General features: G+C 39.4%; 1 protein-coding gene and 1 pseudogene across 1 annotated transcript in view; one reads left to right on the forward strand and one right to left on the reverse strand.

The window, feature by feature from the left end:
* NXPE4 (neurexophilin and PC-esterase domain family member 4) overlaps positions 1 to 20,645 on the reverse strand; it is a 68,461-nt gene that overhangs the window by 11,291 nt on the left and 36,525 nt on the right. The window contains exons 2-4 of the mRNA XM_054438039.2: positions 13,624 to 13,726; positions 12,696 to 12,801; positions 314 to 1,047 (exon numbers count right to left, since the gene is read on the reverse strand). Of these exons, the coding sequence (XP_054294014.1) occupies positions 314 to 1,047; positions 12,696 to 12,791 (830 nt within the window). The 5' untranslated portion in view covers positions 12,792 to 12,801; positions 13,624 to 13,726. The remainder of the gene's footprint in view (positions 1 to 313; positions 1,048 to 12,695; positions 12,802 to 13,623; positions 13,727 to 20,645) is intronic.
* On the forward strand, positions 1,279 to 2,726 carry LOC129007314 (histone deacetylase 1-like; annotated as a pseudogene).

Raw genomic sequence — 20,645 nt, forward strand, 5'->3', positions numbered from 1 at the left:
ATGCAAGAGGATTTGTTGAGATGCAGAAATAATGTATTAGAGCACACACACATACACACATGTGCATTTCTCATTTTCTTTTAGTTTTTATTCTGTATATATTTTTATCCCATTGATAAGAATTAAATGTTCAAAAAGTTTGTGGATTACTAGAGAATGGGCACTGTCTCTAAATGAATTCACAGATCCTTTCCCCAAAGGCTCTTACTAAAGACACCCAAAATTGATACACTCACAAGACTTTTCTTTGGATCAGTATATAGGCCAAATCACAATATTTGCACAGGTAGTCTCAAGAAGTAATTATTTTTACCTTTCAAAGAGGCTCTTTTCTTGTTTGGTAAGATAAGAAACTTTCTTGTTCTTAGAGTACATGTGAGTGAGTGCAGCACAGGGCATGTGTTGAGGCCTCACACAGTAGAAGGCTTCTTGGTCTCTGTTGTCCAGGTACTGGCACAATTCAGCATTTGTGTTTAGGATCAGGCCGCATTCAGAGTGGACTTGGGAAGTGCCATTGACAAACTGGCCAATGAAGATCACCCTGTCATAGCCTTGGTTCCTTGCACTCCAGAGAGCTGACACCCCTTCACTGGGGTGGATGAGCAGCAGAGACAGAGAGACCTGGCCCTCCCAGAACAGAGTGAAGCTGACCAGGTAGGTGCCGTTGTTGAAGTCAGTCACCTTTCCTGAAGCACCTGCCATCAGCGCTGGGGAGGACATCCTGGCCCTCAGGAAATCCCCACCATATTGCTTCCTGCGTCCCAAGTGGTCCCTCACCTCCAGCAGGATGTGCAGCTGGTCTCCCCTGCAGTACGTATCTCGAGGGTTGAGGATGGTGGCTGTGCTGTGTGTGGCGCTGGTGGTGGTGTTCACGTGGGTGAAAGGTCTGGGTGGGATCTGCTGATCTAGTTTCTCTATGATTTCCTTTATTCTGAGTTCAGTCTCTGTTAGTGGCTTTAATGATATCAGTGGTGTTTTAGGGAATAAGGACTTTGTGGAGTTGTTCCAGTAATGGAGGGAGATGGATAAGTTTAGAGCAGACCAAAGCTGAAATGACAGCAAATGTGACATGAGATGGATAAATTTAGAGCATACCTGAACTAAAATGACAGGAAGTGTAACGTGCTATGAAATTAACCTGTTCCTAGTCATTTTTACTTATTATGATTTTGAATATTGATTTACATACTATTATCAATATTATTTAAATTCTCCAATAAAAAGGCATAGAATGGAGATTGACTGACAGGAGAGACAGAGGGAAAGGAAGTGAGCAAGATGGCACAAAGGCAGAGCACCAGGAGGAAAGTCTGTTACTACTACAATAGGGGTGTTGGAAATTGCTATTATGGACAAGCCTACCCAGGGAATCCTCACTGAATCTGCATGACTCATAATTTGCTGCTCAACTATGGTTTCTACTGAAAAATGGAAACCCATCACCCTCATAAAGCCAATGCTGAGGAGATGACCAAGTACCACAGTGATGACTACATTAAATTCTTGTGCTCCACCTGTCGAGATTACGTGTCTGAGCACAGCAAGCAGATGCAGAGATTCAACGTTAGTGAGGACTATTCAGCATTTGATGGCCTGTTTGACTTCTGTCAGTTGTCTACTGGTGGCTCTGTGGCAAGTGCTGTGAAACTTAATGAGCAGCAGATGGACATTGCTGTGAATTGGGCTGGAGGCCTGCACCATGCAAAGAAGTTCAAGGCATCTGGCTTCTGTTATGTTAATGATACAATCTGGGCCATGCTGGAACTGCTAAAGTATCACCAGAGGGTGTCGTATGTTGACGCTGATATTCACCATGATGATGGCATGGAAGAGGCCTTCTATATTACAGGCTAGGTCAGGACTGTGTCCTTTCATAAATATGGAGAGTACTTCCCAGGAAATGGGGACTTATGGGTTATTGGGGCTGGCAAAGGCAGATATTATGCTATTAACTATCTGCTCCTAGATGGGATTGATGATGAGTCCTATGAGGCCATTTTCAAACTGGTCATGTCCAAAGTAATAGAGATGTTCCTGTCTAGTGTGGTGATCTTACAGCATGGCTCAGATGCCTTGTCTAGGGGTCACTTAGATTGCTTTAATCTGATCATCAAAGGGCATGCCAAGTGTGTGGAATCTGTCAAGAGCGTCAACCTGCCTATGTTATTGATGGCAGAAGGTGGTTACACCATTTATAATGTTGCTCAGTGCCCTGGAAATAAGAAAGAGCTGTGGCTCTGGATATGGAGATCCCTAATGAGCCTTCATACAATGATTACTTTGAATACTTTGGACCATATTTCAAGCCCTACATCAGTCCTTCCAATATGACTAACCAGAACACTAATGAGTACTTGGAGAAGATTAAACAATGGCTGTTTGAGAACCTAGTAATGCAGCCCCATCCACCTGCAGTCCAAATGCAGGTGATTCCTGAGGATGCTGTCCCTCAAGGGGGTGGCGATGAGAATGAAGAAGACCCTGACAAGCTCATCTCCATCCGTCTCTCTGACAGATGAATTACCTGTGAGGAAGAGTTCTTCGGTTCTGATGAGGAGGGAGAGGGTGGCTGCAAGATCTCTCCCATCTTCAAAAAAGCCAAGAGGATTAAAACAGGATGAAAAAGAGAGACTCAGAGATGAAGAAAGAAGTCACAGAAGAGGAGAAAAACGAAGGAGGAGAAGCCAGGAGCCAAAGAGGTCAAGGAGCACTTCAAGCTGGCCTGAGGGAACCTCCCTAGCTCTGGCTTCCTGCCTAGTCCCTAATCTTTCTCTCCTAAACCCTCAGATTTTATGTCTTCTATTTCTCCAGGTATTCATGTAAAATTTATTAAATATAAATGGTTCCAGGGACTAGACAGAAATCAAGACCCTGAGCCCAGGGCAGCTGTGCTGGGTGATCTCTTCTAGGAACTGCCTTGCCACCCATCCCTCTGCAGGTCTTAACTCTGAAGCATAAAAGGTGCCAGGTCTGGGTGAAAGCAATACTTTTGTGCAAACAGAAGACAAAATCCTGAAATGCCAAGTGCCTGCTTAGTAGCTTTGGAAAGGTGCCTTTATTGCACCTTCTAAAAGGGGTGTCTGGGTCTTCAAGGATGCCCTGTTCTTTTCAGCTCCTAAAGTAACATCAGCCATTTTTAGATTGGTTCCATTCTCATACCTTCTCACTGGCCTCAAGTGAGCCAAAAAACTCACACTGCCTGCCATCTGTCTTCCCCCAGTTCTGCAGGTGGAGGATGGTAGTCTAGTCTCCTGCCATCCTCCACCTGCAGAATTGGGGGAGTTTTGAGATACTATTTTTATTTTTGTGAGACTCTGTAATAAAATGGTATATTTCAATACTCCCTACCCCAAAACAGAATGGTTGAGTAGATTATAAAAAAACAAGACCCAACTCTATCGTTCTGCAAGAGATTCACTTCAGCTTTAAGGACACACATAGACTGAAAGGGAAGTAATGGAAAAAGATATTCCGTGCAAATGGAAACCAAAAGAGAGCAGGAGTCTCTATACTTATATCAGATAAATTGGATTTGAGTCAAAAACTGTAAAAAGAGAAAAAGAAGGTCATTATGTAATAATAAAGGGATCAATTCATCAAGAGAAAATAACAAATATATGTACGTGTGTGTGTGTGTGTGTGTGTGTGTGTATGTATGTATATACATTCAACATTTAGAACACCTAAATATATAAAGGAAATGAAACAGGAGCTAGAAAGAAATTATTTAGGTAGACAGTGAGGGTAAAGGAGTCCTTGGCAAGGCTTCCCTTTTTAACAAAAAGGAGCCCCCAAATCATTTCTTTTCTAACAAAGAGCAGCCTGAAAAATCAAGCTGCAAACATAGATAAGCAAGCTGAAAGCTTGCATGGGTGAATGCTGGCAGCTGTGTCAATAGAAAAGGGCTACCTGAGGGCCAGGCATGTTCAACATGGAGGCTCCATCTTCCCTTTTCTTTGTCACCATGTGTACAGAAAAAAGCAGGCAACATGGAGCTGGCCAGGTAGAGAACCCATCTGCATAATGAAAGATTAGAGTGGGACAGCCAGCTTCTTCATGTGCTATGCAAATGGCACACCGAGTCCTAACCAGTTCTCTGTGTGCTATGCAAGTGTTACACCTGGGGTGACCAATCTTTCTTGTCCTATGTAAATCAGACACTACCTCCTCAAGCTCATCGATAAAATCTCCTGCACTTCACTGTGGACCAAAAGATCCACTTAAGACCCCTCTCTCTACAGAAGAGAGCTTTTCTCTTTCTTTTGCCTATTAAACCTCTGCTCTTAAACTCACTCCTTGTATGTCCGTGTCCTTGATTTCCTTGGAGAGAGACAATGAACCTTGGGTATTATCCCAGATGAAAAATGCCGTTTCATTATTGGGGCCCACTTGGGATCCAAGGAAGATTCATAGAAGGGGGAATATAGGAGTGGACCCCAACTCCTTTTTATTTCAAGGCCTTCTGCTCTCCATTTAAAAATCAAACCAAATACTGGGCCCCCAATCAGCCATTTAAAAAGTTAGCATGGCTACCAGCCTTACAAGATTCAGGGGACAGGCTTACCAGGGAGAACTTAGCTAATCCTCCCGTGTCCTCAGGGTGCTGGGAATGTTGGCTTTGTTTCTAATTGGTTTCCTTTTACAGAGAGCCTTGCTGTCATGTGGGGCTGGAAGAGGTTGAGAGGCACTGAAGGTTCCTGGCCAGGGAGACACCCTGGTGTTACCTGAAGGCTTCTGGACTAATTCCAGCCTCCAACAGCGTGATGGGTGATGGCAACAGGATCTCCAAGCTTTTTCTATTGCAAATTTTCTCCTTTCCTATCCGCAACTTCCATGTCTCCTATCCACTCTCTGTATGCAATGCTTTGAAAATTTTTACAGTTCAGTGAAGTAATCCTCTTAGGCAAGATCAGGAAATGCCATAATACCTGGGAATATAGCTCATGGGATTGCCGTTTTTGTGATTTTCTAGGCACAGAGGGCCTCCTTCCCTTCCCACACCCCCTGTGAACATCTCTCTCTTTACCCTTGGTCTGGAGAGCACATGGTATTTCAAGGTCAACAGCATCACCTAGTGGAATAGGAACCCTATTCCATGAGGCACGTTGTTGGCCCTTTGCCGAAACACTCTTAGCTTCCTCATTCTCACTTTTTGTGCCCCTCTACAAGAGACCAGGCTTTATGCTCCTTCTGTGAACAAGAAAACTCTGCCTTCAACAATGAGGAGAAAAAGGTCCTCCAAAACCAAATTTTAGTCTGAACATGGTCCCATCAGCAGGAAAACCACCATTTGGTTCCTATGTTCTTTTAAGGCACCTATTCTTCCTCCAATTAAAATGGTACTTAAATAGTAAGGGGAATTTAATTCCAGAAGTTAACCAGAGCCACTGCCTAAGAATAAATACTTTAGTACAGGCCATAATAGCAAATTGTACAGCTCAAACCTGCATTCTCTCTCTATTAAAGGGCATTGCCCAAATGTAACAGTAATGAAGTCTCTCTCAAGATCCATCTATTGGAGAGTCATGCAGATCACACAAGTCTAGAAAGTCAAAGGGAAATCACCAGCAAAGGACTAGAGTCACATGGGTGAGCATGACTAATCCCAATCAATTGTTTCATTGCTGTGGGTTACGCTTGCATCAATGGATGGCACCTTAAAAGATGCCAGGGCTCAGGGAGCCAAGGAGGGAAAACAGTTGGGGGGATGCCCCTACTGTCTTCCCCTCCACCCTAGGCCTTTCCAAAGGAAACGAAGGTGACTAAAGGGACACCTTTTTTCTTGCTTCTCTTTCTAGATGAATAACAGACCATCTTCGGTCTGCACTCCTCTGGAGTGCTTTCTGAAGCACTGGGATTCCTTTGACCCTGAGACTGAAGAAAAAGTGGCTCATTTTCTTTTGCACAAGGGTGTGGCCTTCTTACCATCTTGAACCAGCCTGGCCTGCAGAGGGGAGCTTTGATTTTAATACTGTCCAACAATTAGATATTTTCTGTAGATGGGACAGCAAATGGTCAGAGGTCTCTTATGTACAGGCTTTCTTTGCCCTGTGAGACAACCCAGAACTTTGCAAGCATTGCACAATCAGCTCAGCTTTTTCAGCCATCATATCAGGAGGGCCCAAAGGGAATGATTCCCCAAAACTAAAGAAGCAACCTCCAAGGAACTATCTGAGGCAGCTATTGAGTGTCCAGGCCCTTCTTGTCCTCCCTCTCTGGGGCCCCCTCCAGCTGTGCCATCAGGTCCTTCAGCTCCACCATCTCCAAAACTCCCCACTCCCCCAGCTTCACTCTTACCCTTACAGGAAATGCTCAGTGGAGGTGATGTCACTAGGGTTCCCTTCTTATTGCAGGATCTTAGGCAAATAAAGGGAGACTTAGGCCAATTTTCTGATGACCCTGATAAGTATATAAAAGCTTTCCAAAATTTAACTCAGGTGTTTAACCTCTCATGGAGGGATGTTATGCTGCTCCTAAGCCAAACCCTAACTGCAGCTAAAAAACAGGCAGCTCTGCAGGCAGGGGAGAAATTCAAAGATGAGCAATATGTCTCCTATAGTAGGCCAAAAGGGAAAAAAGGAAATAGAGAAAATGAAGAAGTAGGGGAACCATCATTCCCAATACGAAGAGAGGCACTACCTCTTGACAACCTTGTTTGGAACCCCAGTGACATCACAGATGAATGGAAAAGGAAACACTTTTTAATGTGCATATTGGGGGGCCTATGAAGAACTAGGGCCAAACCTCTTAACTACTCTAAACTGTCCATGGTAGACCAAAATCCAGATAAGAATCCCACAGCCTTTATGGAAAGCCTGAAAGAAGCACTAATAAAACACACCTTCTTGTCCCCTGATTCAGTTGAGGGACAGCTCATCCTAAATGACAAGTTTATTACACAGGCAGCTCCCAATATTAGAAGGAAACTACAGAAGTAGGCTATAGGGCCAGATAGCATTTTGGAGAACCTCCTGAGGGTGGCCACCTTAGTCTTTTATAGTAGGGACCAGGAGGAGACTCAGGAAAAAGAGAGGAAACACAAGAGAAGGACTGAGGCTCTGGTAGCTGCTTTGCAGGCTTGCAAAGTCTGGGATCCCTGAAGTGCATCTGTGAGTTGCTATCGATGTGGGAAGTCAGAGCACTTTAAAAAGGATGCCCAGGAAGCAAGAAGAAGCCACCTTGACCCTCTCTAGCCTGTGGTGGGGACCACTGGTGATCAGACTGCCCCCAGAGATGGAGGTCAGCAGGTTCAGAACCAGTCTCAAAGATGGTGCAGCAGGACTGATGGGTCCTGGTGCTCAAGCCCTGGCTCCAGTGCCTCAAATTGCCATTACAGCACAGGAGGCCCAGGTAATTCTGGAAACTGAAGGAAGGAAGGTGGACCTCCTTCTGGACACCAGAGCCAGCCTCTCTTTTCTCCGCTATAATCGAGGCCTCCACTTTTCCCATAGCATGAGGGGTGAGGGGTGTCTCATAAACACTCTAATCTGATATGTTTTTCTCAACCCCTTAGTTGCAGTTGGGGGGACATATTATTTACATGTGCCTTTTAAATCACGCCTGAAAGTCCCACTTCTTTATTAGGTAGAGACATTCTAGCTTGCATGTGGGCCAGCATACTTATAGCCCCAGGAAAAACTCTTTTTCTCCTCTAGTGGAAGCTAATATCAATCCAGAAGTCTGGGCAACTCAAGGAAGAATAGGTTGAGTTGTAACCATTATGCCAGTCTGGAGCTATCCTAATGATCCCACTTTTTTTGTAATCGGAGACAATATCCCCTAAAGCCAGAGGGTAAGAAAGGGCTAGAAGCCATTATTAATAAACTGAAGATGCAGGGCCTCCTTAAACCCTGTAACAGTCCCTACAACACCCCAATATTAGGAGCACAAAAACCCAATGCAGAATGGAGATTCATTAATGAGGCCATAGTCTCAATCCATCTGGTAGTACCTAATCCCTATACCTTGCTAATCCAAATGCCTGAGGGAACTAAATGGTTTACAGTCCTAGATTTAAAGGATGCCTTTTTCTGCATACTGTTACATCCTGACTCTCAATACCTGTTTGCCTTTGAAGAATGCTTCTGGCCAAACTGCTCAGTTAAAATGGATGGTGCTGCCTCAGGGATTTTGAGATAATCCCTCATTTGTTTGGACAGGCATTGTCAAAGGACCTCTCTGAGTTTTCCCATCCTCGGGTCAGGGTCTTGCAATATGTGGATGATATACTGCTCTGTGCGCCAACTGAGGAAACCTCTTGGGAAGGCACTGAAACTCTTCTTAATTTCTTAGCTGACAGAGCATATAAGATTTCAAAATCTAAGGCCCAGCTTTGCAAAACCTTGGTTAAAGTACCTCAGTTTAGTGCTTCTGAAAGGACCAGAGCATTAGGGGAAGAAAGAATTAAGCCCATTTCCTCCTTCCCCCTCCCTAAAATCCTCAAGCAACTGACAGGATTTTGGGGCATTACAGGATTTTGCAGGCTATGGATACCTGGGTATGGTGAGATAGATCATCCTCTATATCACTTCACAAAAGAAACTCAAGTGGATAAAACTCATCTAACCTGGAAACCTAAAGCTCAAAAGGCCTTTAGCCAGCTAAAGCAAGCCTTACTTAAGGTACCAGCCCTCAGCCCTCCTGTAGGCAGGGCCTTCAATCTTTATGTATCAGAAAGGAAAGGAATGGGCATGGGAATTTTAATTCAGGCCTGAGGACCAGCTCAACAACTAGTGGGCTACCTGAGTAAGAAACTTGATTTGTGGGTAAAGGCTGGCCAGCATGCCTCTGAGCAATTGCCATGTTGGCCCTGCTGGTACTGGAGGTCACCAAATTAACCCTGGGAAATGGCTTAACTGTTTATGCCCCACACGATGTAGCAGGATTGCTGTCTTTTATGGGGAACCTTTGGCTAACGGTCAGTTGGCTCCTTAAATACCAGGCTCTGCTGTTAGAAGGCTCAGAAGTTCTGTTAAAAACTTGTTCTTGCCTAAACCCAGCCACTTTCCTCCCCAAGAAAACTGGGGAACCTGAACATGACTGTGAGCAAATTGTGGTACAGATCTATGGAGCCAGGGAGGATCTCAGGGAAGCTCCCCTAGAAAATCCAGACTGGACCATCTTCACAGATGGCAGTTCCTTTGTAGAGCAAGAAGTCCATAAGGCAGAATATCTAGTAGTCACTCTGAATGATGTTATTGAAAGTGCACCTCTCTATCCAGGCACAAGTGCTCAACTAGCTGAACTGATAGCTCTTACAAGAGCACTTGAATTAAGCAAAGGAAAGGTAGCTAACATTTACATTGACTCCAAGTATGCTTTCTTAGTTCTCCATGCTCATGCTACCATTTGGAAGGAAAGACACTTTCTTACCACTAATGAATCTACTATAAATTACCACCAGGAAATTAACAGGTTATTATCCTCAGTTTTCCTTCCATGAGAGGTAGCAGTAATGCATTGTAAGGGACATCAGAAGGGAACAAATGAAATAGCTGAAAGAAACAAGTTAGCAGATCAGGCAGCCAAGTCAGCAGCAAGAAAGCCTCATGGCATCAACTTGAAGCCCCTCTAACCTGGGAAGGCTTCATAAAAGAAATTAAGCCTCAGTACTCCCCTGCAGAAATAGAATGGGCCATTTCTCAGGGTATACTTTCTAGCCCTCAGGATGACTACAGTCAGAATATGGCAAGCTCCACTTTCCAGCCTCCAGCCAATGGAAAGTCCTTAAAATCCTTCACCAAATGTACCTCAAAACAATAAATTCCATGCCCCCTCATGGAATTCCAGGCCCCTGTATGATGTTTGCTAAAAGTAGTGGCCTACAAATCTGTGGGTGAACAGGAGATGTCTGGACTGACAGCCCTTGATGCAAGGATTATCTGAGATATTGACAAGGGTATATTATGTCCCTAATTTTTTGAAAGTCCATTTGTCAGGTGGACCCTTCTCATTTAACAAAAATCATATAATCATCTCAATAGAAAAGACATTTGATAACATTCAACTTTGCTTCAGATAAAAATATCTCAACAAATTAGGTATGAAAGAAATGTACCTCAAAACAATAAAAACCATGTATAACAAATCCACAGCTAACATCACATTCAATGTGGAAAAGTTGAAAGCCTTCTGAGATCTGGAATAAGATAGTGTTGACCACTTTTACCAGTTTTATTCAACATAGTATTGGAAGTCCTAGCCAGAGCAATTAAGTCAGAGAAATAAATAAAGGGTGTACAAATTGGAAAGAAGGAAATTAAATTGTCCCTGTTTGCAGACCACATAAACTTATATTTAGAAAACTCCATAGACTTCAATGAAAAACTGTCAGAACTGATTTTAAAAACTCAGTGAAGTTGCAGGATACAAAGTCAACATATAAAGATCAGTAACATTTCTATACACCAATACCAAACAACCTGAAAAAAAATCAAGAAAGCAATTTCATTTACAGTAGCTACAAAAAACCCTAGGAATAAATTTATCTAAAGAGGTGAAAGATCTCTACAATGAAAACTACAAAACATTGATGCAAGAAATTGGAGAACACACACACACACTCACACACACAAAATAGAAAGATATTCCATGTTAATGGGTTAGAAGAATAAATGTTAAAATGTTCAGACTACTAAAAGCAATCTACAGATTCAAGGCAAACCCTATCAAAATACCAATAATATTCTTCATCAAAATAGAAAAACAATTCTAAAATCTGTAAGGAAACAAAGAAGATCCAGAATAGCCAAAGCAATTCTGAGCAAAAAGAACAAAGCTGAAGGCATTATATTACCTGACTTCAAAATATACTACAAAGTTATAGTAAACAGTGTTATACTGGCATAAATATAGTCACATGCACCAATGGAACAGAATAGAGAACACAGAAATGAATCCACATATTTACAGCCATCTGGATTTTTGACAAAGTCATCAAAAACATACAATGGGGGAACAAAAGTATTTAAAATAGATGGTGCTGGAGAAACTGAATATCCATATGCAAAAGTAGGAAATTAGACCATTTTCTCTCACCATATACAAAACTCAGTTACAAAATGAATTAAAGACTGATATGCATGATCCAAAGTATGAAAATACTAGAAAAAAACATAGGGAATACTGTTCAGGACACTGATGTAGCCAGAGGATTTTTGGATAAGACCTCAAATGCACAGAGAACAAAAGCAAAGATAGACCCATGGGATTATATAAAACTGAACACTCTTTCACAGCAAAGGAAGCAATCAAGTGAGTGAAGAGTTAACCTACAGAATGGGAGAAAATATTTGCAAACTATCCATCTGACAAGGGATTACTATCCAGAATATACAAGGAACTCAACCAACTCTATAGCAAAAATATTTAATAATCCAATTAAAAAGTGGGCAAAAGATCTGAATAGACACTTACCAGAAGATATACAAATGGCAAACAAGTATATGAAAAGGTGCTCAACATCATTGATCATCAGAGAAACACAAATCAAAACTACAGTGTAATATAATCTCACTCCTGTTAAAATGGCTTTTATCCAAAAGACAGGTAGTAACATATGCTAGTGAGGATGTGGAGAAAAGGGAACCCTTGTACACTGTTGGTGGGAATGTAATTAGTACAACCACTATAGAGAAGAGTTTGGAGGTTTCTCAAAAAACTAAAAATAGGCTACCATATGATCCAGCAATCCCACTGCTAGGTATATACCCAAAATAAAGGAAATTAGTATATCCAAGAGCTATCTGCACTCCCATGTTTATTGCAGCACTGATTACAATAGCCAAGATTTGTAAGCAACCTAAGTGTCCATCAACAGACAAATACATAAAGAAAATATGGTATATATACACAATGGAGTAGTATTCAGTTATAAAAAGAACAAGATTCTGTCATTTGCAACAACATGGATGGAACTGGAGGTCATTATGTTAAGTGAAATAAGCTAGGCACAGAAGACAAACTTTGCATGTTCGTTTTTATTTGAGGAAGTTAATACTTAAAACAATTGAAGTCATGGAGATAGAGAGTAGAATGATGGCTACCAGAGGCTGGGAAGGGTGGTGGGGGCATGGAGGAGAAGTGGGGTTAGTTAACGAGTACAAAAATATGATTAGACAGAATGAATAAGATCTAGTATTTGATAGTATAACAGGGTAACTACAATCACCAATAATTTATTTTACATTTTAAAAAATAGCGAAAAGAGTATAATTGTATTGTTTGTAGCACAAGAAAGAATAAATTCTTGAGGCAATGAATACCCCATTTACCCTGATGTGATTACTATGTATTGTATGCTTGTATCAAAATATCTCATCTACCCCATAAATACATACACCTACTTTGTACCCACAAAAATTAAAAATTAAAAACAAACAAATGAAAACCAAAAATATAGATATTCTGTTCTTCAGATGTTACCTTAAAGAAAGTAAAAAGATGAGCTAAGCATTGAAGAAGATAGGTGCAATGCATTTATATGTGACAAAGAAAGAATGTGTATGTGTGAACACACACACAGTATTTATCCTCTCACATATTGCTTAATGATTATCAAGTATGTTGTTTGGTATCTAGCTATTGAAACTCCCTTCCTATAATCTACAAGTCTTGTAGTTTAGCCTTTCCTAGAACAGATGAGGTAATAAGTGAAAATAAGCTTTTGTAAACCACATAAATAAAGCATTTCCTACCTTTGTGGAGTTCTGGAAAACTGTAAAAATGATCCAGGAGGCTAATATAAACAACAGTGCCAATAGCGACTTATAATTTATCATACTTATTTTCATGATTAGGATCCTACAAGAGACAATACAAAAACAAGCACAAAAACATACAACAAAACAGAAAAGCAAACAAACATGGGAAACATTTGAAATTTTTTTGGCTCATGATTACTTTTTAGCCTCAGATAAATAACTCCCAGAAGTAAACCTTCACCCCCCTAGCTGTACTTGGTATCTCCCAGGTGCTCTCTTTTAGCTATCTGCTTGTACATTCTACAGAACAGATATTTCATGGAGCCCACTGTGAACTTTAAGAAATCGAGCAGCTAAGGGCCTGAAGGATGCAAGCTTGCTCGTGTCTAGATGAAGTCTCCAGACTATTTGTCACCTAACTATCAGGTTCCCTGTTCTAGTCCCTTAAACTCAAGGGCAGACACAAAATACTCCAGCGAATATTGACACTGAGAACCACATCATTAAAGTGCCTGTTGAATGTAAATTAGTTTTTCTTTTTCATTAATTCCAATCTGTTAATATGTCCTCCTTTTCTGTTTTAGCAGGCTTTCTAGCACCCCTCAAGCTTGAAAAGTTATTTTAAAACATTTCTTACTTAAAAAAATTTCAGAATTTATCAATATTTTTCTATGATTCATCTTAACATTTCTGTTTGCACCAGAATTCCAAGTTCTCTTTTAACTTGGAACTTTAAACTTTAACATCAGATTGCTTGAATGCTGCCTTTCTAAAACTTTCCATCCCTCAAAATTTACCCTCCCCATAGAAGCACTTTTCACCCCAGATCACCAGTTTATACATGGGCATTAGACGTTTCTGCACCCAAAAATAAATGTTATACCTTTCCCTCACCTTCCCAATTTTACAAATATTTTCATACCTTTAGTTTACAGATTGTTCAATCCCATACATAGACTCTCTGGCGAGCTAGGTGTTGAGGATTTCTTCTGAAGCCACCAGTGTGCTACTGGAATACCTCTCCTCTATACCAAAATAAATTGCAGATATAAGTTGCAGTTTGTTTACCTTTAGCATGGATATACAACCTTCTGCTTGTTTCAGCTAAGACAGAACTGTCAGCCACGTCAGCTCCACCTTAAGGAGGGGCCTGGATCACAAACTGCAGTTATTAGCTCAAGCAGAGGTAGGAAGGAGAAATGAAGTGCTCTGCATAGTAGGTTATATGATTTCAAATTCCTGAAGTTTTATGAGTCTAATTCTAGTTACAATAAATAACTGACAAGAAAAAGAGTGTTTGATAAATAATTGTATTTAGTTAATACAATTTGATAAATATAGTTACAATAAATGACGAGAAAAAGAGCCAGAAGTTTGAATGATTGACAGTAATCATCAACAGAAAGTCAGACTTTCTAGTTTCCATCTGAACGTTATCATCAAGACCCAGTTGGCAGGATTCAAGTGCATATTATCTCATACATAGTAGGTTTCAATACAATTTGCTGAGTTGAACTAAAATAATCTCAAATATAACATAGGGAAGACAATAATATTAATTGCATCTGAGACTAACAGAGTGACAGCTTATAGCCATGGGTTTGAATCCATCTGGGATTTGTATTCTTGATCTGATGAAAACATTGCTGGAAAGAGCAGGTACCCAGACAGCTGCACCAGTGCCCACAGGAAGCAGTAGCTGCTGTCCCTGTGGCTCTCTCTATGGGTTCATTACTGCTGCCCTACACAGGAGGGTAAACATATTTAAGCATGCCCATCAATCTTTCCAGTCTTATGTTTTTCAAAAGATGGAATCAAGACTAGTTTCACAACTGGTCTTCTTGTTTCAGATCTTGAAATTCTTCCAACACCTTGGATCCTGTTCTACCAAATTTGCCTTAACAATACTTCTTCATGTCTTTACATGATGACCTTTGGAAAAGCTGTTTTAACCTCATAAAACTGGGTCTAGGATTGTTAAATTTTTCACTGAGGAGCCTGTGATAAGAAAAAAGTATTTGCAGTGGGTTTGGTTTGGCTGTTCCTTAGAGGACTGATGCCAGCAACCACCCAAGTTCACAGTCTACTCTGAGACATATAGATTTATAGATTTTCATTTGGTTTGGTCACATAGATTTTGAAATCTAATGTTAACCTGGAATCTTTTTATGAGGTAGGCATAATAGATAAGCTTGACTTAAAGAACCAAGAGCACAAAAGAAAGTTTGAATGATTTGTGCAGGTCATCTGATAAGCTTTCAAACAGGGCTGAATCCAAGATTCCTGTCATTTTAATCTCTAACACTGTGTGTTTATAGTGTATGTGTATAACAACATAAGCACAAATAATGAAAAGTAGGAAGCTGGAAAAACTATCTTGAAGTCTTTATACCATGTGTGAATTGGGATAATATTACTTGAAGGTAGACTCTGATTAATTAAGAAAAATGTTGTAACCCTAGTATAACCACTAAATATTTCTTTTAAAAAGTGGTATACATAATAAATCAACAATGAAGATTAAATGAAATAACAAAAATGTTTGATTAGCCCAATAGAAGGAAAAGAAGGAAACAAAGAAGTGGAACATAGAAAACTTCTGTCAATATATTCTTAAATTCAAATATATGAACAGTGTTCTGAAATCTGAATGATATTAACCAGGGGTGGACAAACTTTTTCTATAAAGAATCAGATAGAAAATATTTTAAGAGAAAGAAACTATAAACAAGAAAATGTAATGGGTATATTAAAATTAACCTTGTGATATTCAGTTGGAATTAGAATTATCGGTATGCACTCAGAGTTTTTTGATAGGTAAATATGCATTTTTATGTATAGATGGGGTCATGCACACAGACATATATTTTCAAGCTCTATCCATAGAGAAGCCCTAGAAGTAATGACACCTAGTGCCTAGACCTTGGTTTCTTAATTTTCCAGTAAAGGGAGCTACAATTTCTTGGAGAAGTGACTGGTTGATTCCATCACTTTGTCAGGGGATATGAGATGAGCCTGGAGCATCTTGGGGTGCTAGGAAATGCCTTTTAAAAAATGGAGGGACATGTCAAAATGGCCCAGAAGCTAACCTGAAAGAGCTCCTGATGAACAAAGTTGCAACAATTTGAGCCACAAAATAAATAACAATCGTTCTGGAATATATATTAATCTACTCTCACATTTCAAAATACAATCATGCCTTCCCAACAGTCCCTCAAAGTCTTAGTGAATTTCAGCATTAACTCAAAAGTCCAAAGTCCAAAGTCTCATTTGAGACAAGGTAAGTCCCTTCCACCTATGAGCCTGTAAAATAAAAATCAAGTTAGTTACTTCCAAGATACAATGGGACTATAGGCATTGGGTAAATATTTACATTCTAAAAGGGAAAAATTGGCAGAAAGAAAGGGGCTACAAGCTTCATGCAAGTTCAGAACTCAGAAGAGCAGTCATTAAACTTCAAAGCTCCAAAATAATCTCCTTTGACCCCATGTCTCACATCCAGGGCACACTAATGCAAGGGGTCGGCTCCCAAAGACCTGGGCAGCTCTGCCCCTCTGGCTTTGCAGGGTTCAGTCCCTGCAGCTGCTCTCAAGGGCTGATGTTGAGTGCCTTTGGTTTTTTCAGGTGATGAGTGCAAGCTGCCAGTGTGTCTACCATTCTGGGGTCTGGAGGATGGTGGCCCTTTTCTCACAGCTCCACTAGGCAGTGCCCCAGTGGGGACTCTGTGTGGGGGCTCCATCCCCACATTTCCCCTCCACACTGCCCTAGTAGAGGTTATCTAGAGGGTTCCACTCCTGCAGCAGACTTCTGTCTGGACATCCAGGCTTTTCCATACATCCTCTGAAATCTAAGTAGAGTCTCTCAAGCCTCAACTCTTGTACTCTGTGCACCTGCAGGCTTAACACCCTGTGGAAGCCACCAAGGCTTATGGCTTGCACTCTCTAAAGCAATGGCTTGAACTGTACCTGGGCCTCTTTGAGCCATGGCTGGAGCTGGAGCAGCTGGGATGCAGGGACCAGTGTCTTGAGGCTGTGCAGGGTGACAGGGCCCTGGGCCTGGCTCACAAAACCATTCTTCCCTTCTAGGCCTGCAGGTCTGTGATGGGAGAGGCTTCCACAAAGGTCTCTGAAATGCCTTTGAGGCCTTCTCCCCATTGTCTCCACCTGCAGGCTTAACACCCTGTGGAAGCTACCAAGGCTTATGGCTGGCACTCTTTTTGCATTTGGCTCCTTTTTACTTATGCAAATTTCTGCAGCCTTCCTGAATTCCTCCCCTGAAAATGGCCATTTCTTTCTACCACACGGCCAGGCTGCAAATTTTCCAAACTTTTATACTTTGCTTCCTTTTTAATATAAGTTCCAGTTTTACATCACTTTTTGCTCATGCATATAAGCATAGATTGTTAAAGCAGCCAGGCTGCTTCTTGAACACTTTGCTGCTTAGAAATTTCTTCCCCCAGATACCCTAAATCATCACTTTCAAGTTCAAAGTTCCACAGATCCCTAGGTCAGGGGCACAGTGCCTCCTAGTTCTTCACTAAAGCATAACAAAACTGACCTTTACTCCAATTCCCAATAAGTTCCTCATCTCCATCTGAGACCTCCTCAGACTGGACTTCATAGTCCATATCACTACCAGTATTTTGGTGGCAACAATTTAACAAGTCTCTAGGAAGTTCCAAAGTTTCTCTTATATTCTTGTCTTCTTCTGGGCCCTCCACTCTCTGCCTGTTACCCAGTTAAAGTAGCTTTGACATTTTCAGGTATATTTATGGCAGTGCTCCACTCCTCAGTACTAATTTTCTGTATTAGTCTGTTCTCACGCTGCTATAAAAATATTTGAGACTGGATAATTTATAAAGAAAAGAGATTGAATTAATTGGCTTATGGTTCCACAGGCTGTACAGGGAGCATGGTAGCTTCTGCTTCTGAGAAGGCCTCAGGGAGCTTTTACTCATGGAAGAAGGCAAAGTGGGAGCAGGCATCTTACATGGCCAGAGCAGGAGCATGAGTTTGTGGGAGGGGCTACACACTTTTAAACAACAAGATCTTGTGAGAACTCACTCCCTATACAGTACCAGTGTGGGATGGTGCTAAACCATTTTTAAGAACGCTGCCCCCATGATCCAATTACCTCCTACCAGGCCCCAGCTCCAACACTGGGGATTACAATTCAACATGAGATTTGGGCAGGGACACAGATCCAAACCATATCAGAATATAACCCATAGAATTAAAAAAAAATCTATGAGTTCATATCTATAAAAGTAAACAATAGCATAAATAAATGGGGTAGAATAAACAGCTGTTCCTCACAGAAGAATTCCAACTAACAAATATGGCAAAAGTGAAGGAAATACAAAGTGAGCATTAGAACTCTTCAGTAATAATTGCTGTACTCAATATCTGCTAATGAATACTAAAATCAGTGAGGAAATTTTGAAGAAAAACAAGTTTATTTCCACCAATATATTTATAATTTCAAAGTTGAAAATAGTAACATTAGAGTGGAGAAAATCAATGAACATCTGCTTACCCAAGTGATGAAGGGTTAACATAACCAGTAATAAGACATATCTTGGTTGGCAATAATCTGCCAGCCTTTTCTATAATTCAAAAACTCATTTAAAAGTCAAAACTATTAAAAGTATTCTCAAATTGAAACAAAAATAGTTATACATGAAATGACCCAGTTTCCTCATTCCTTCATTTACCAAATAATCTGCCAAATAGTTAATCATTTCTAATAATAAGACACAAATGCTGTACTGAGAAACGCACATCACATCTATGATATTCTTGACAACAATGTATAACTTCAATCTAACTATGAGAAAATTTTGGATAGAAAAAAATTGAGTGACATTCTACAAAATAACTAATATTTTTCTAAAGTGTCACAATCATGAAAAACCATGTAAGACTAAGCAACTGTCCCCAGCTAAGGAGACACGATGACTAAATGCAATTTGAGATCCTGGATTGGGTCCTGAAATAGAAGAAGGACATTAATGGAAAAACTAGTAAAATCCAAAAAAAGTCTGTAATTTCATTGATACTAGTGTACCAACGTTAATTTCTTAATTCTGAACATTTTATGATTATTATGCAAGATGTTATTTACTGATGCTGGCTGAAGGATATATGAGAATCCTCTATACTATTTTGAAACTTTTCTATAATTCAAAATGTATTAAAAGTAAAATAATTAAAAACCTTCTCAAATGGGAAAATATAGTTCTCCATGAAATGATTCAGTTCCCCATATCATATACCAAATAATTTGCCAAATAGTCTATCATTTCGAACAGATCGATGTTGCCACTTGAACATTTTAAGTTGCCATCTGTACGTGTTTTAATCTATCAATGTCACACTGTTGTTTTTTGTTTTGCTATTTGCTTATTTATATTTAAATAACTTTAGGGGCACAAGTGATTTTTGGTTACGTGGATGAATTGTATAATGGTGAAGTCTGGAGTTTTAGTGTACCTGTCACTCAAATAGCATACATTTTACCCAATAAGTAATTTTTCATCCCATTTCCCTTCCCACGCTCCCTCTTTCTGAGTCTTCAAAGTCCATTATACTACTCTGTATGTTTTTGGGTACTCATAGCTTAAATCCCACTTATAAGTGAGAGTATGTGGTATTTGGTTTTCATTCCTGAGTTATGTCACTTAGGATAATACCCTCCAGATTCATCCGTGTTGCTGCAAAAGATGTTATTTTGTTCTTTTTAAATTTATATATATATTTATATTTTATATATATTTATATTATATATTATATATTATATTGTATATATATTCAATTTATATAAATATTTATTATATATTATATATAAATTATATATTATATATTATAATTATATATAATACAATTAGCAATAATATATAATATATATAATATATATTCTATAATATATAATATATTATATATAATACATATAATAGATACAATATAATATTACATATAATATATAATATATATTATTAGACATATATAAATATCTGTAATTATAATATATAATCTATAATCTATAAATTATATATTATATATTATCCCATATATAAATTATAGATATACCACATATAATAAGCTCATATACAAATTATAGATTATATAATGTATAATAATTATCTCATATATAATAATTACAGAATCATGTATAATTATCTCATATATAATAATTACAAAATCATATATAACAATTATCTCATATAATTACAGAATCATATATAATAATCTCATATAATTACAGAATCATATATAATAATTATGTAATATATAATTACAGAATCATATATAATAATTCTCTCATATAATTACAGAATCATAATAATTATCTCATATATAGTACAGAATCATATATAATAATTTTTGTCTCATAGGTAACTACTATTACCTAGTGGATAATAATTATTGTCTCATCTCATAGGTAACTACTATTATCTAGTGGATAATAATTACTGCCTCGTCTCATAGGTAACTCCTATTACCTGGTGGATAATAAGTATTGCCTTGTCTCATAGGTAACTCCTACTACCTGGTGGATATTAAGTATTGCCTCATCTCATAGGTAACTCCTACTACCTGGTGGATATTAAGTATTGCCTCGTCTCTTAGGTAACCCCTATTACCTGGTGGATAATAAGATTGCCTCATCTCCTAGTAACTGCTATTACCAGGTGGATAATAAGTATTGCCTCATCTCCTAGGTAACTCCTTTTACATGGTGGATAATAAGTATTGCCTCATCTCATAGGTAACTCCTATTACCTGGTGGATAATAAGTATTGCCTCATCTCCTAGGTAACTCCTTTTACATGGTGGATAATAATTACTGCCTCATCTCATAGGTAACTCCTATTACCTGGTGGATAATAAGTATTGCCTCGTCTCGTAGGTAACTCCTATTACCTGGTGCATAATAAGTAGTGCC

The sequence above is a fragment of the Pongo pygmaeus genome, chromosome 9 (genome assembly GCF_028885625.2).
Source record: "Pongo pygmaeus isolate AG05252 chromosome 9, NHGRI_mPonPyg2-v2.0_pri, whole genome shotgun sequence".
NCBI classification, from domain to species: domain Eukaryota; kingdom Metazoa; phylum Chordata; class Mammalia; order Primates; family Hominidae; genus Pongo; species Pongo pygmaeus.